At 48.1% G+C, this 16,343-nt stretch overlaps 1 protein-coding gene across 1 annotated transcript in view; it reads left to right on the top strand.

Annotated features, from left to right (window-relative positions):
- tenm2a (teneurin transmembrane protein 2a) overlaps positions 1 to 16,343 on the top strand; it is a gene marked incomplete at its 5' end in the record, with an annotated part of 171,152 nt that overhangs the window by 90,393 nt on the left and 64,416 nt on the right. The window contains 2 exons of the mRNA XM_079744903.1: positions 5,523 to 5,729; positions 15,209 to 15,440. Of these exons, the coding sequence (XP_079601029.1) occupies positions 5,523 to 5,729; positions 15,209 to 15,440 (439 nt within the window). The remainder of the gene's footprint in view (positions 1 to 5,522; positions 5,730 to 15,208; positions 15,441 to 16,343) is intronic.

Genomic DNA, 16,343 nt, shown 5'->3' with positions numbered 1-16,343 from the left:
ACACACACACACACATGCACACACGCACACACACATAAACAGCCACACCATTGCACATGACCATGCGCACACACGCGCAGTAACGCACACACTGAGTGACAGCTCCCCCTCAGTTCAACATCTGCGCTGACAGCAGCCATGGTAATGAGTCTCTGTGTGTGCCAGCCTGACTGTATTGCTCTTCCTCTCTCTCTCTCTCTCTCTCTCTCTCTCTCTCTCTCTCTCTCTCTCTGTCTCTCTCGCTTGCTCTCTCGCCCTCCCTCTCTCTATATATCTCTTTCTATCTCTCTATCTCATTATAACTTTTCCTTTCATCTGGTTCTCGCGCCCTTTCTCTGAATTGTTCCATCTCTTTGTGTTCCTGCTTCAGGCTTTCTTCCTGTTTCCCTGTTGTTCTTCTGTCTTCTTGCTGTATGGTCCATTTTCACTTCAGCTCATGTATATACACTTGTGTATACACATGAGTGTGTGTGTGTGTGTGTGTGTGTGTGTGTGTGTGTGTGTGATATACCTTGAGTCAGCATGTTGCTCTTCCTACTGTGTGACCAGACGAAAGAGATGTAGATGTGTGCATGTGAAGTTGAGCGGTGAATTATTTTTCACACCTTTTTCCTTCCTTCCTGTTTGTTTATTCAGTCAGTGTGATGCATCCGGAACAGGCCCGGTCCGTCATATGTCAATTGCAGGTTTGTGTGTGTGTGCAGGTGTTTCTGTGTGTGTGGATGAAGACGGGAAGGAGAGGAATAAGGTAGGGAGAGTAGAGAGGGATGAAGTGATGATGAATGGCTCTCGTTAGAGGGGTAATTTGTCTCTCGCCGTCTGACGAGGCTCCAGCTGTCGCTCCGTCCCTCGCTCCGCTTGGCTCTCCCCGGCCGACCACTCCTCACCTCCGCCAGATGGGTGGTGGCGGCGCTGCTGCTGGTGGCGGTGGTGGTGGTGGTGGTGGTGGTGGTGGTGGTGGCGGCGGGATGGATGGACAGAACACAAGGCGGAGAGGGGGGAAGGGAAGGGGTGGGGAGGGAGGGGGTGATGGAGGACGGAAATAGAGACAAACAAGGACAGGTAAAGGAGAGACGTCAGGAGGGGAACAGAGGAGAAGGAGGGGAGGGTGGAGAGGGTGTGGTGGTTACCCGGGGGGGGGGCAGAGGAGTGAAGGGAGAAGCAAAGGAGTGGAGGGGACAGTGGGCCGGATAGGTTGGGGCAGGAGAGGAGGGGGAGAGAGGCGAGTGGAGTGGATAGGGGAGGAGGGGAGGTTAAAGAGCATAGGAGAGGGAGTAGGGGAGAGGGGAAGTGGGGATAGAGGAGAGGTAGAACAAGGAGGGGTGAGAAGAGGAGACGGAAGGGGGATGGAGGATGGGGACGGGTGAGAATGTCAGAGAGGAGGTGAGGTGAGGAGAGGAGGAGGGAGTTCGGCGGGGACAGAGGAGAGTCCTGGGATAAGGAGAGGTGAGAGGGGACGAGAAGAGAGGAGGAGACAGAAACAAGAGGAGAACAGATTTAGGGATGATACAGGATTGGAGAGTGCTGGAGAATTGAAGAGAGGCGGGCAGGAGACCATTCTCTCCAGGGTCATTTAAAAGTTAGCTGACAGAATTATGGCTGAATATTACAGTGACATAGCCGCATGAGGCTACAAATGATACCACCGTCCTGGAACGAGCATAATGTACATGGTTGGACGTTTGCCGAGATTTACACAACGACCCGTGAACACACTCACACACATCTGCAATTGTACAATATACCGGCACGGGTTGAATTTGTAGCAACCCCGAAAATTAAATCAAGAAACCAGCCAGGCACAGAGTTTGCCCATAACCCTTTAATACACTGCTACATTCATGCTATAAAAACGTCCTTCCCATGATGTAGTTGTTATTTTTACAAAACTTTATCATCGATGAGGGAGCAGGAGAGAGATACTTTCAGTGGGCAAGGAAAACGTTGAAGGGTGGCAGTGAACAAATCATCGCGTGGAACCGGGTGAGCTCATTGCCAAGTCTTTGTTCTAATAACACAAAGCAATTTCCACTGACCTTTCTGGAAATGTAGCTGGAAAAAATGACTGAGTAAAGGATGCCCCTCAGCATAATTGCTGAGGAGATTAAAGTTCCCTTAATTGCTTTTGGCCAACCAGTGCATTTTTTTTCCCTTTTTTGTAATTAAAGTGATTTAATATATTAATAACCAAACTCTGATACACACACACAGCGAGACTTACGCAGCCACATAGACACACAGACACATACAGAACCACAGGCACGAAAGACCTGCATGCATCCACACAAGAGTTTACACACACACACACCAAACACACACACACACACAATAACACTCCCATGTCCAAACACACACACACACACAAACACACACACACACACACACACACACACACACACACACGATTATAAACTATACAACACCACTACCATAAGCATAACGGTGTGACCATGTCCCAACACTTCGCACACTGCAGCCCCCCTCTCCTGCCCCTCCAACTTCACCTGATCTCCAGTAGCCTCATTCAAACATAGTATGTTTCTGTTCAGATCGATTTTGACACACACAAACAAACACGCAAAAATACACACACATTTATTCGATGTGCCGTCGATCAATTAGTTCCATCGTCTGTTTTAAGTGAAGTTTATCTCCTCATCCCACTCTCCCAGCATACCAATCATCCGACAGCCCCCCCACACCCCCTCCCCCCCAGCTAATTATCCCACTCCGTTACCTACCCATCCTACCTCGTTTCATCTGCCATTTTGTCCTAGTCCGTAGCTTCTGCTCTACCCTATCCCCTTCCAATACTCTTCCCTCCATCCTTTATCCCTCTGGTTACCCCTGTGACCTCTCATTCCATCACTCTCTCTCTCTCTCTCTCTCTCTCTCTCTCTCTCTCTCTGTCGTGCTCTCTCTCTCTCTCTCTGGCTCTCTGTCACTCTCTCGCTCTATTACCGTCTGTCTCTCTTGCCCCTCGCTCCACCCGTCCCCTCTGCTCTTCCAATGGCCTCAGTGTTTGTTTTGCTATTGTTTGTCCATTTCTGTCTGTTTGCCCGGGTGAGATTGGCTGGACACGTGCACTCGCGGGGCAGCTGCTGCTGAACGCAAAGCCACACGACACACACACACACACACACACACACACACACACACACACACACACACACACACACACACACACACACACACACACACACACACACACACACACACACACACACACACACACACACACACACACACACACACACACAAACACACACACAGACAAACACACACGCCTGAACCGAAGACACGGCCGGTGTGTCTCTAGGGTGTAGTTACCATGAGCTGTGAATCGATGGAAGCTCTGGTTTCGATGACGCAATGCTTTAAGCCGGACTGACTCGAGCAGGACGGAGGATTGCTCGATTCCGGCCCCTCTCACATATCTCTGTTCTCCTTGCGGCACCCAGAGAGTCATAAAATGTTTCACTTGTCGCATTTATTGCCATCATTTTTTTTTTGTGTTAATGTATTTTTTCTTTTGTGTTGTACAAAGAGATTGGTGGATTCGCCATGGCCGTTAGTCTCTATATCTATCAGTGCTGTGATGTGGGGGAGAATCAAACCAAGTCATTAAAACCTCCCCAATGCGTTAAATTAGCATAAGAAAATGGATGGAAGTTTTTTGCTGCAATATATGCATTGTTGTTCAGAGTGGCCTTGTTTCTTACACCTCTTCTTGTCTATTTGCTCCTTTTGTTAAGACTTTCGGCACATTACAAAATAATGTGTGATGATTCATCTTCACAAAGTGTGAAAGGCTACACTTTGTACATTTTTTATGGAAACTTTTTCAGCCGTTGAAGTGTGTGTGTGTGTGTGTATTTGTATGTGTTTGTTTGTGTGTACATGTTTGAGTGCTTGCATGGTTTTGTTTTTTTGTGTGTGTGTTTGTTCATATAGGAGGAGCGTCTAGGACACAAAAACACTTGTTTTATTGTTTGTTTTTCTAATCACTCACAAGTACGCTTTCAGAGGTGAAGGACGACATGTGTTGAAACCGAAAAAGCAAAACAGCTTTATTGACTTCGCTCTCAACTGAAAAATAATTAAAATAAAACACGAAAAACATAGCGTTGCTGATCACCCGCGGGCTATCATTTGCGATTTTTGAAGTCTGCGGTAAAAAAAAAGAAAGAAGAATCATCAAGTGATTATCAGAGTGTAAAGACGTGCTTCTGACTCCCTAATTAGCGGTTGTAATAACCCGAGTCATTCGCCGCCGCAACGCGCTGGACGGCGTGCCCTCATTCTTCGCCAAGTTGTTGATGGATTGAGCTACAAATACGGCAGACATAATTATTCCATATTATGAGCGATCTCTAAATAGAATTTATTAGATTTGTCTTTGTCCTTGATTCGGGAGCCTTTGGAGATTAGCTTAGATTCCCTCCAATCCCTCCTCTCCTCCCTCCTCCTCGTCCCTCCTCTCCTCCCGCCCCTCCCTCCCTCCCTCTCGTTCCCGGGTGTACGGGGACAGTCTGATTGTGTCCACGCATCCCCTGGCTCCCCAACTATTTAAAGCCTTGGCTCGTAACTTTTCTTTTGTCTGAGGCATGTTGGAGTAGAGGACGATCATACTTTGGGATGTAGGTCCTCCTCAAAGTTTTTGATGAGTGTGTGTGTGTCTGCGTGTGTGTGTGTGTGTGTGTGTGTGTGTGTGTGACTGATTGTGCGTGTGTGTGTGTGTGTGCGCGTGTGTGTGCACCGTCGGCGGTTTGATGAAGTCACGCGCCGCAATCTTTCTTCACGATTGAGATCCCATAATTTATGTATTTCTATATTTTTGTTTATTTAGCTACACATTGGAGAAATGACTACTCCCAACCAATTTATTTGAACCAATCAGGGGAAAGAAATAATTTTGTATCATTAATTTTGCATCAATTAATTTGTATGAGCAAAAAAGAACAGATATTTATACCAAGATGAAAATGTTGACGAAAGCGCTCAACCAAGTCTGCTCTATACCTATAAGCACACCTTTTTAATTTCACATATCTCTGTATCATGTTTGTCTGTATGTTTCTCCTATATTCTACCACCAAACAATACTGTGATACATAGAGATATGTGTGCTACAGGGAGATATTCCCGTCTCTATATAGCTCTCTGTGGGTAAACGTGTGTCTGTGTCTTCGTGTGCACAGGCTTCCATAGTGAACATTATTTAAACATTTAGGAGACTGCAATGCTTTCTTTAGTGGAGTCCAGAGAGGCATGAGTGTTTAAAGCTGCTTTGCTGTGATCTGCACCACTGTCAGTCACATCCATTTGTTTGTCTAACTCCCTTTTTCTTCTCTCTCTCTTGCTTTTCTGTCTCTCTTCATTCCTGTCTCTCCGTGTCTCTCTCTCTCTCTCTCTCTCTCTCTCTCTCTCTCTCTCTTTGTCTCTCTCTCTCTCCCGCTCGCTGTCTGTCTCTCTCTGTCTCTCTTTCTTGCCGTCTCTCTTCTTCTCCCTCCATCGTCCAGGTCGCCCCCTCCCTCCGACCTCCTCCTCCTCCCTGCTCCCACCCTCCCTGCCGTCCTCCTCGTCTGCCCCCCACCACCCCTCCCCCGGCCCGTCCCCGCCAATCAGGGAGTGCCAGGTGCCCCTGCTCGACAAAAACTCCACCCACTCTCACCTTGAGCCACGCCCCGAAGACTCATACATGCTCCGGGCCCAGCCCTCCTCTACGGGTAAGAGAGCTCTCCATCCCTCCGTTCTCCAGCCCGGTGGGCCGGTCCAGTCCAGTAATTCTCCCTCCGTTACGTGGTTTTGTTGCGGCCGCCTTACCACATTCTGTGTTATGGTTATGGATGTGTTCCGGGCGACACAACAAAATTGAGTTGGCCTCCGACTTAATGATGATACCACCTGCAACTTTAACTCTCCGCCCACTTTGTAATGGCTTCCTGTGCCCGTACACTATGTGTGTGTGTGTGTAATGTGTGTACAGTGTGTGTGTGTCTTATGACTAAATTACCACACTGTGACCACAAACAAGTAACGGACTGTACAGTCCCAGGGCACAGTTGTGGCGAAGACATTAAGAGCTAATTAATTAACAGTTAATTTGAATTGGATGGTGGCCCTCTGGCTCGCCTGTTCACCTACTGCTTTAATCTGTTCTGTGGAGGACACAGAGATATAAAAGGTTCTGGCCTAAGCCACTAAGGCTTTCTGAGGTTCATAGTCGATTATAATTAAGGGCTCTATCAAACTGATGATACCTTAACGTAACAATATGCATGCATGCAGACCCCTAAACGGTGAAATTGCGGGATAATAAATATGTGGGATAGAAAGACATTATGTTTTATGATATGATATGATGATATTATATCAAAGTTAATTATATTATGTTCACGTTAATGTGGTGGACTGGGTAAATCCAATGAAGAAATGTCTGAGGAATGAGTTTCAGTCTTACGAAGAGACTATATATCACTGTACATCCATGCAGTTCAGCTGTCAAAGAAAATGAATCAGGTTTCTTTGGGGCGAGCAGCAGAACAGAATAGTACAGAAAATAGATGTCTGGCGGTTACCTCCTCTCTCTAAGACTACCTCTCACACTCTCTCTTTCTTCTCTCTCTCTCTCTCTCTCTCTCTCTCTCTCACTCCCTCTCTCTCTCTCTCTCTCACTGGTTAAAAGTTAGAAGCAAGGTGCGCTTGTATCAGCACCTCATAACCAGTTTTGCACACACATGTGCACTCACACATGCACACACACACACACACACACTCGCAGGGGCGATGAGTTTAGTTCATCGGCATGCAGATTCATTCTCAGCACTTTGCAACCCTGAGCCAAATCCCTCCACCTCGAGTTTCAATCTATGTGTCTCTCTCCTCCCTTTTCCTCTCTTCTCTCCCTTTTCCCTCGCTGGTCTCCCTGTATTTTGTGTGTTGTATTCCCTCCATCCGTCTGTGCATCTGCACTCATAATCAGCTGATATATTTAGCAGAGAGCTGAGGGGTAAAGTAGGGGAGGGTTGATGGGGGTTGGGAGGGGGGGGTCTGGCAGAAAAAGTCCTAATGTGATTTTTGGTGGAATACAATCTATTGTTAATGGCGTTAGGCTCTCCTTTGATCCAGTATAAATCTTCATTAGGGAAGGCCCGGGTCCCAGGTTCAAGAGCAACGTGATTAGGAGGCTTTTAAAATGACGTTACATCAGCCTTCTAATTGGTTTACTGTTTGCTGGGGCAACATCAATCATTGGCCCAGAAACCGCACAGCAAATAAATTCACTCTGCCACTGACACCCTAATGGTAGACTGTGGCAAAGAGAGCGGAGAGAGAGAGGCAGAGAGGGAGCAGGAGAGGGAGATAGAAAAGTGCATGCCTGAAAGCCAAATTTCTCTCCCTTCTTTCCTTTCCCCTCGTTGTCTTCTGCCGTCACTTTTTTCTCATTCTTCGCCCACGCTTGTTTTAGCCTCTTTAGCGCATGAAGGCACAGAGAGAGCGATGGCGTGAGACGGAGAACAACACAGCGATGTGGTGAGAGAGGAGCAGCGACACAGCGGTAAAAGGGAGATGTCTCGGAGACGGAGTTGGCAGTAGAGGCGGAGAGAAGCCAAAAGTTGAACTTATTTATCTTGTTTAATGAGGCTTTTGTTTTTTTTGCCTTTACTGCTAAAGACCCAAGGCGCATAAACAAATGGAGAGACAGGGAGAAATGTAGTTAGTCATAAAAAAAAGGGAATTATTAAAACAAGAGGAATCGGGACGGAGTCGGACACAGAGCCAGCCGTGAAAGGAAGAATGGGGGGGGGGGGGGGGGAAGGGAAGGAAGGAAATAAGGAGGAAGAAGAACGGCGGCAAGATGGAAATTGTAAATTGCAGCACAGCCGTCATCTGGCGTTTGGCGCTCTAATGGATGCAGAGCAAGCTGGTGAAGTTGGACATCCATTAGAATCTACCTAAATTACTTTAAAGTGGCAATCTGGCACTGACCAAACATAAACTGGCCCCTGGCACACTGGAGGTATTAGAGCAGGCTACGCACAGACAAAGCGTGTGTGTGTGTGTATGTGTTGGGGAAGGGGGGGGGGGGGGGGTTGTGTGTGTGTGTGTGTGTGTGTGTGTGAGTGTGGTCCTGTTGAGATTGGATGCTGAGCAGGAAATGAGCCTCACCATGCTGGGCTGAAACTGACCACAGTGAGCTAATCCTCAGGATGTTCCATGCTGTGCTTCTCCGCTGTGTGTGTCTGTGTGTGTTTATGTGTGTGTGTGTGTGTGTGTGTGTGTGTGTGTGTTTGCGCAGGCTTACGTATGTACATATACGTGTCTTTATTTATGAACTTATGTTAAAGTGCGTATGGTTGTCTATTAGTGTGCATGGGTGTCTTTCGCTGTATGGGTGCATGTTTGTATTAGTTGACGACTGTGTATGGGTATGTGTGTGTGTGTGCACGCTTGTAGCAGTGGAGGACGTTGTACGAGTGTGTACCATGGCATACACGTGTGTTTGTGTGCGTTCGCGGGCATCCACGCGGTGATGAGCATTAGCGTCTAAGCTAACAGGTGGACAGACCTGACTGCAGTTCCTGGTGAGGCGTGACAGGTGAACCACACCAGAGCTGTGTTTCAGCTGGATTGGGTGGGAATTGGGGCCCGCCAGTGTTTACATGGGAATACCGGCTTGCTCAGAGCACCTGTCTGGGAAACAGTCTCCCGGAACAAGGGGAGCAGACGAGATGGGCAAACGGAGCGTGGCAGATGACTCCTGGAAAGAGCTAGCGTTAGCTCCAGTCTCTGGCCATTCATTATGCATGGGGAAAGCAGGGCTATTTTTAGCGCAGGCTTCTCGTTTTTTTGAAAGTGGTTCGCTCTCTCCACTGCAAGCGCGGTCACCTAAAGTCACTGCTGAGGCGCCAGACTTTCATAAATGAGTGGAGACCAATCCGCTGCGACGAAAGAAACGGCAAAGATGCGTTCTTCCCTACAGCTGTGCCCACTTTTCCTCATAATTATGAGTTTGGTGTGTGCTCATGTGTGTGTGGGTCTGAGTGTGTGTGCATGTGGCTTTGTGCACCGATGTGTCTATGTGGTTGTTGTTGTGCACTTAGTGCCTGTGTGTGTCTTTATGTGCGTGGTTGTCAGTGTTTGTGGGTCTGTGTGTGTGTGTGTGTGTGTGTGTGTGTGTGTGTGTGCGTGCGTGCGTGCTAATTTTTTGCTTATGAAGGCTGTTGGTTTCTGGCTGAATGTGATGAGTCTTCTCTAGCGGATTATTGCCTCCTAATTAGACAGAGATGAGTCGCCAAGGCCTGGGCGATGGCTGTGTTTACCATCTCCGTGTGTGTGCGCGAGCGACCTTGGTGTGTGTGTGTGTGTGTGTGTGTGTGTGTGTACGCGTTCACCGGGAAAAAGCGTTTGCCCACAACACAACGTACACATTAAAGCATGCTCGCTATCACCCCTCCCCACCCCCTCCCCCGGCTCCGCCTCTTATTGTCTCCCGCCTCCCGCTCTGGGGGGACGGGAGAGCGGGTGGGGGAGGAGGGGGTGGGGGTGAGGAACGAGAGACATGTGACACCCCCGACACGCCGAGACTATCGCGCGGCAGCGACCCCGTCAAAACACGAGGAAGCGTAGCAATTATGTCGGTGGAAGAAGGAGCACGCGCGAGTCGCTATTATTGTGTGGAAGGTTTGTCGGTATACTGGAGAAAAAAACCTGTCCGACTCAGACGGTGTCGGGGGCGACGCAGCGGGAGATAAATAAATGGGGAGGGATGAGATAATTGTTGCGGGGATGGGCTCTTTAATGGGAGCCAAGAATCCCGGCCTGACAATAAATATTTTGGTGTCCTTCTAATCTATATACATGTATTCACACACACACACACAGACAGACACATATGCAAACACACACACACACACACACACACACATACACAAAGGCAAGCACAAGCAAAGACACATACACAAACATGCCTATATATATATATATATATATATATATATATATATATATATAGACGCACACATACACACACAGACACACACCAACATCCACACTTTCTGGGGACTTTACAGTGACCGTTGTTAACCACAGAAAATGTCACTTTGGGGCGGGAAAAAAAACTGCCACGGCTGTTATTCCGTTACCCACTAACCGAGTACAAATACACACATGAGCACACAAACACAAAGCCACTGTCAAGTTGCAAACACACACACACACAGACACACACATTCACACTCCGGCCCACTGTGAGATTAATACGGCATGGAGAACTCCTGCCTCTGCAGGCTGCGCTCATACGGCGGCGGCGTTAGCCCAGCGAGGCGGGCTAGCAGGCAGGCTAGTGCTCTTCTTCTGCTGGATGAAGCGCATGTGATCTGGCTAGCATAATGCATTTACAGGGATAAGCCCAGCAACAGAAACCCCTGCTAGCTACGGCTACGTCTCGCTCCGCAGTCACTGGAGACACTGGGGTGTGGGGGGGGGGAGAGCTATCTGGGTCAAGCCTCAGCGCTACGAGGAAGAGAAGGGGCGGTCGGTTGGCTTCGTGTTGCCGTGGCAGGAGCTCGTCTGTTTGTCGCACAGACAGAGCAGGATAAAAGAGCTCGTCACTACTCACTTACAGCCGTGTGAAGACGGCGCACAGTGAAAGAGACGGGGAAAAGGAGAGAGTTAGACAAGAGAGATTAAGCGGAATAAATAAAGAGCAAACTGCATGGCTGCTCCCTAATTGCTCTATTTCCTGGCGGTGTGTCGGGGTCTTTTATCAGATGGGCTCCCTGGTGGAGACGGCGGCTCCCATTAGCCGACTGGCGACAGGGCATCCATCTGTCAACTCGCCAATCGTCCGTTCCGATCGACCATTGGCTTATTTCACCTTTGTCCCGCCCCGTTTGCGAGGTGCCAGTCGTGCGCCGCGTGACCTTTCTTCAACCTTGGCTGTGTGAAAAAGAAAGACACGTTTCAAAGAAAGACACAGCTAGTCCGATGCGACACCATGTTGGACTTTTCCAAAAATCCACACAGGATGGATACTTTTGCGTTTGTCTCGTGAAATGTTTTCCCCCGACCTCCCTCGAATGGCCTCCTTCTGGAAGAACACTGCTTGGCCTTTAGGATAGAAGGAAGGAGAAATCATGATCTTTCGTTGGAATTTGGCTTGTCACTGTTTGGCATGTTCCCGTGTTTGTCCTCCCCCAGGCGAAGGTCATGGTGATGCATACACAATGACGGACAGACACACAAACACAGAAGCGTGAACACACACACACACATACACGCACGCATCCATGCACCCATACAGACACACACGCACCTATACATACATACAGACACACACACACACACACACAGACATATGCATACACATATGCACATGCCCGCACACACATATACACACACACAAACACGAATATGCACACACACACACACACACACATCCACGCGCTTACAAGGATACCAAGCATACCCCCACACACACACACACAAATCTCACTAACGGCCAAAGACCCTGACAATACGGTTACGCTGCCTGTAGAGACAGCATGTCCTTATTGCTGTAGCACAGAAGGGAAATGCGTGTAGAACCATTACCACAAGCAAAACCGGGCCGAAGTGTACACACCCCCCCCCCGAAAAAAGACGAAAAAAGGCAGAAATATTTCTCTGTCATTGAAGGTTGGCATATATTATTCATTGGAATTTGAATGAAAAACTGTTCAATATTTATGTAGGGAAAGGGTACATCAGCGAGGAGTGGCCGACCACATATTTAAAATGGAGAGACAGCAGGGTCTGCAAGGGGGACTGTTCAGTACTTTAAAGACCCTCATCTATGTGTAGATGATGCTTCTGCCAAATGCTTGTGTGTGTGTTTTTGTGTGTCTTTTTCTGTGTGGGTATTTTGTGTATTTGTGGTCCTGCTTTTCAAAGTGTGTGTGTGTGTTTGAGTGCATGGGCCAGATTTAGACATATTTATGCAGATTGGGTGTTGTCACATGTAATTCACATTGCTGTGACGCAATGAGAGTGAAAGAGAGTCAAGTCACATTTATTTATAAAAAGCTTTTAACAGAAGAGGTTTGTCTAAAAGTGCTTCATGGATCAACAAATGCACAACAAAATGCTAATACAAACACAACCGGGCAAACAAGAAACGTCGTTTTCAAGAGAAAGACAAGTGTGTGTGTGTGTGTGTGTGAGTTTGAGGGTAAGGAACATTGTGTGTGTGTGTCGCCGTCATCAAGCACCAGCCTATTGTGTCTGGCCCTACATGTTCTCCAGGTGTGCACAATGCACGTAGTGGTGTATGTGCGCAGGCGTGTAATTAGATTCAAGCGGGCACACGTGCAATCACCAGCCCGCTCCCCCCCCCCTTACACATATACACTCCCGGGGGGGGGGGGGCACGCGCCTTCTCTTCTGACAGATGCCGCACGTCTGCCCTGAGTGGAAGTGGGGACCTGGTCTTTTTTTTTCTCTTCCTCCCACTTGTTTTTTTCTCACCTTCTTCCGTTCGTCGCGCCGTTTTCTCTTTTTTCCGGCGCATTTCTTTACCGGAGCATCTGTTCCGCTGGGCCACGTGGCCCGACACCTGCGTCCCAGCGGCGGACCCGAGGAATGAGGTCAGCTCCCCCTGCTGTCGCCGCGGCGACCGCAAACCGTGTTGGGGCTCACCACCCTCTACCTACCTTTAAAGCAGAAGAGAGAGGGGGGAGGGGGGAAGGGAGGGGGAGTATGAAGAGTGGGGAAAAAGAGAAAAGGAAGGCGCTGAAAGAGAGTATGTGGATATTGTTTGGCATTCTGCCCATACGTGTGTGTGTGTGTGTGTGTGTGTGTGTGTGTGTGTGTGTGTGTGTGTGTGTGTGTGTGTGTGTGTGTGTGTGTGTGTGTGTGTGTTTCAGACTGTGTGCAGATGGTGGGATGGCCTTTTGACTGACAGTTATCAAAGCAGCCACATTCACAAAAGCAGGAAACACATGCAGCATGCATGCCCCCTCTCATCTCTCCTCTCCTCTTTCCCTTCTGCTGTCCCTGCTATTCTCTCCTCCTCTCTCTGCACCTTCCCCCTCTCCTTTTCTCCATCCTGTCCTCTCTCTCCTCTCCTCCTCTCTCCTCTTATATTCTTTCTCCTCTCCTGTCCTCTCCTCTTCTCTCTCCTCTCATCTTCTCTCCTCCTCTCCTTTCCTCTCATCCCCTATTCTCTCTCCTCTCCTGTCATGTCCTCTTCTCTTTCCTCTCCTCTCATCCCCTTTTCTCTCTCCTCTCCTGTCATGTCCTCTTCTCTTTCCTCTCCTCTCCTCTTCCCTCTCCTGTCTTCTCCTCTCCTCTTCCCTCTACTATCCTCCCCTCCCCTCTCTACTCCTCCCTCTCTTCATTTCTTCTCTCCTCTTTGCGACCTAATGTCACTTCTTCTCTCATCCGGTCTAAGTAGGTTAGAAAATGTGTTGGGGGGATATTGGGATTGTGCAGATTGAAAAATGTATTTTGCAAGCAGTTGTTTTTTTCCTCCTTCTGGGCCTACTTCGTACAATTTTGCTTGATCGTTCTGACAAACGGCAGTGTGTGTTCAAATACAATTGGGGATATATTCAACGCTTAGAAGTGTAAATCTCTCATGAAAGAGCAAAGGCTGAAGCCTTTATAGGAAAGGCCAAGCTGAATTGCAAAGCCAGAATGAGAAAGTTAAAGTAACATCTAATGTAGGACGATGGAAAGATAAAAGTTTAATGGAAATGTGGTTGCTATTTAATGAGGAACAACAGCCCATATCTAAATTATATTATCTTCACAATGCATTCAGAAATACATTTCAGTATATTTTTTGTAAATCTTGCCTTAAATATTCAGTAAATACAGGGCAGTGTATACACTCAGTCTGTTTATTATGTGACCTAACTTATTCTGATCAGCTGTAGGTTTACGACCATGAATTCTGCATCTCTTGTCTACACTAATGTATAATTAAGGAGAATAGTCCTGAAACCTTGGTTAAGTGTGCCCGGATTTCCAGCGCGGTGCAGCATGTGGTCTGCGTTATTGATTTCTCTCTAAAGCTGCATACAGGCATGCACACTGTTAGGAAGGGCTGAAAGCCCTTGGACACATGCACACACACAGAGACTTACACACAAGCACAAACACACACACAGGCTCATATTCGCTGGTAGACACACAAACACACTCGTACACACAAACACACACACGCTCACACACTCACATGCACACACACAAAGGCACATACACACACACACAGACTCACACCCACTGACAGACTCGCATACAGGAAAAAACCTGACAGACACACTCACACCTAAGAACACACTCACACACAGGGAGTGAGGGAGTGAACAGTGGATGTGTGAATGGGTGCTCCTGTCTGACTTATCCAGGCTTGTTTTTCCGCTGCCTCACTCTGCAGTCCATTAGCTCAGTGTTGGGAGGCCTGGTATTGGTTTCGAGCTGACAACATCATGCACCATCACCACCACCACCACCACCACCACCACCACCACCACCACCCTCCTCTCCCCTCTCCTCTTTCTCCAAGTCTGAAAGCAGGCGATGAGGGCATGCACACGTATGCTCACACTCTTGAGTGTACACACACATGCATGCATACACCCACACACACACACACACACACACACACACACAACACACACACACATACACACACACACACATGCATGCACACACACTAGGCTGAGTGCTCTACTACTCCAAGCTCACACTGTCTCTCCCTGGCCCGCCTGCTATGTGGCTCTTTGTTTCTATATATGCATCCATCTAGCGCTCTCTTGAACAAACAGGCACGCAGATAAACACACGGGGTTGCTATCGGCAACTACAAGAAAACCAAGCGAGGAACCGCGCGGTAAAGACCCAGAGATGTGACTGATAATGCGATACGCAAGCTGACTGTACCGCATTTTTGGGTTTAATAATACAATTTTCAATTCAATGTTGTTTTTTTACATCTTTACATGAAGCTTCACTCTGCTTAATACAATTTGTCTATTATGTGTGTGTGTGTGTGTGTGTGTGTGTGTGTGTGTGTGTGTGTGTGTGTGTGTGTGTGTGTGCACACAAATCACAACCTAATGCAGCGTTTCCGCCGATGACTGAACTCTTCCTTCTCCTTCCTCCTCCTCCTCCTCCTCCTCCTCCTCCTCCTCCTCCTCCACCCCCCCCTCCCCCACAGGGGCCAACAATCACCACAGCCAGTCCACGCTGCGGCCCCCGCTGCCTCCTCCACACAACCACCAGTCCCTCTCGCACCACTCGGCCAACAGCCTGAACAGGAACACGCTCAGGGGGGGGCGGAACCCCGTCCACGCGCCCGCCCCCGGCCCCGGGGACGGGCCCACCACCCCGGAGTCGGTGCAGCTCCAGGACAGCTGGGTGCTCAACAGTAACGTCCCCCTGGAGACCAGGTCAGCCCCCCGCGCGCTTCTTATATACCGGTCACAGGCCCAGCGTGAGGACGCGACGGACACGTGGACCCTCAGGGCGTTTCAGTGGAGACATAAAACGCTAACATGGCTTATTAGTGGTTTAAGTGTCAGCCAAAGTATCAATATTATTATCAGTTGTATGATAAATATTACTATTATTATTATTATTATTATTTAAATGACACAAGTACACTATTATAATTGTTTCACTATTTTTCCAGTTTAATCAAAATTTGTGTTAAAATTATACTATTATTATATTATTATATTAACAGTATATTCATATTTAGAGTAGTAGTATTGGTAGCAGTACTAGTAGCAGAAGTAGTAGTATTAGTAGCAGTACTAGCAGTAGTAGTAGAAGTATTAGTAGCAGTACTAGCAGTATTATTAGTAGTATTGGTAGCAGTAGTAGTAGTAGTATTAGTAGCAGTACTAGCAGTAGTAGTAGTAGTATTGGTAGCAGTACTAGTAATAGAAGTAGCAGTATTAGTAGCAGTACTAGCAGTAGTAGCAGTAGTATTGGTAGCAGTACTAGCAGTAATAGTAGTAGCATAAGCAGCAGTAGTAGTAGCGGTAGTAGCATCAACACATACTGCACATCTGGTCTTTATCCTTGCGGCAGTCGGGCCTAAACAGACGTAAACCCAACATTAGATAGTGTTGTCCCATTATCTCTGCGTCGTGTAATCACTCTGGTCCGCAGTGTATGCAGCCTCATGCGTGGTGGTGGAGGCCTGTTGCGAAGAGGCCTTTGCGCACCGTGGTGGATTTATTGGCCTGTTCTGTCTCCGCGGTGCCACCAGTATGTGTTTGCTGACAGAACTTAGCGCACATTGTTTCCCGGGGCTGCCGGCGCGCACGCTCTCCCATCTGCATCGT

Source organism: Pollachius pollachius (assembly GCF_949987615.1).
Source record: "Pollachius pollachius genome assembly, chromosome: 10".
NCBI lineage: Eukaryota > Metazoa > Chordata > Actinopteri > Gadiformes > Gadidae > Pollachius > Pollachius pollachius.
The sequence above is the reverse complement of the archived record's forward strand: the minus strand, read 5'-3'. Positions and strand labels throughout refer to the sequence as shown.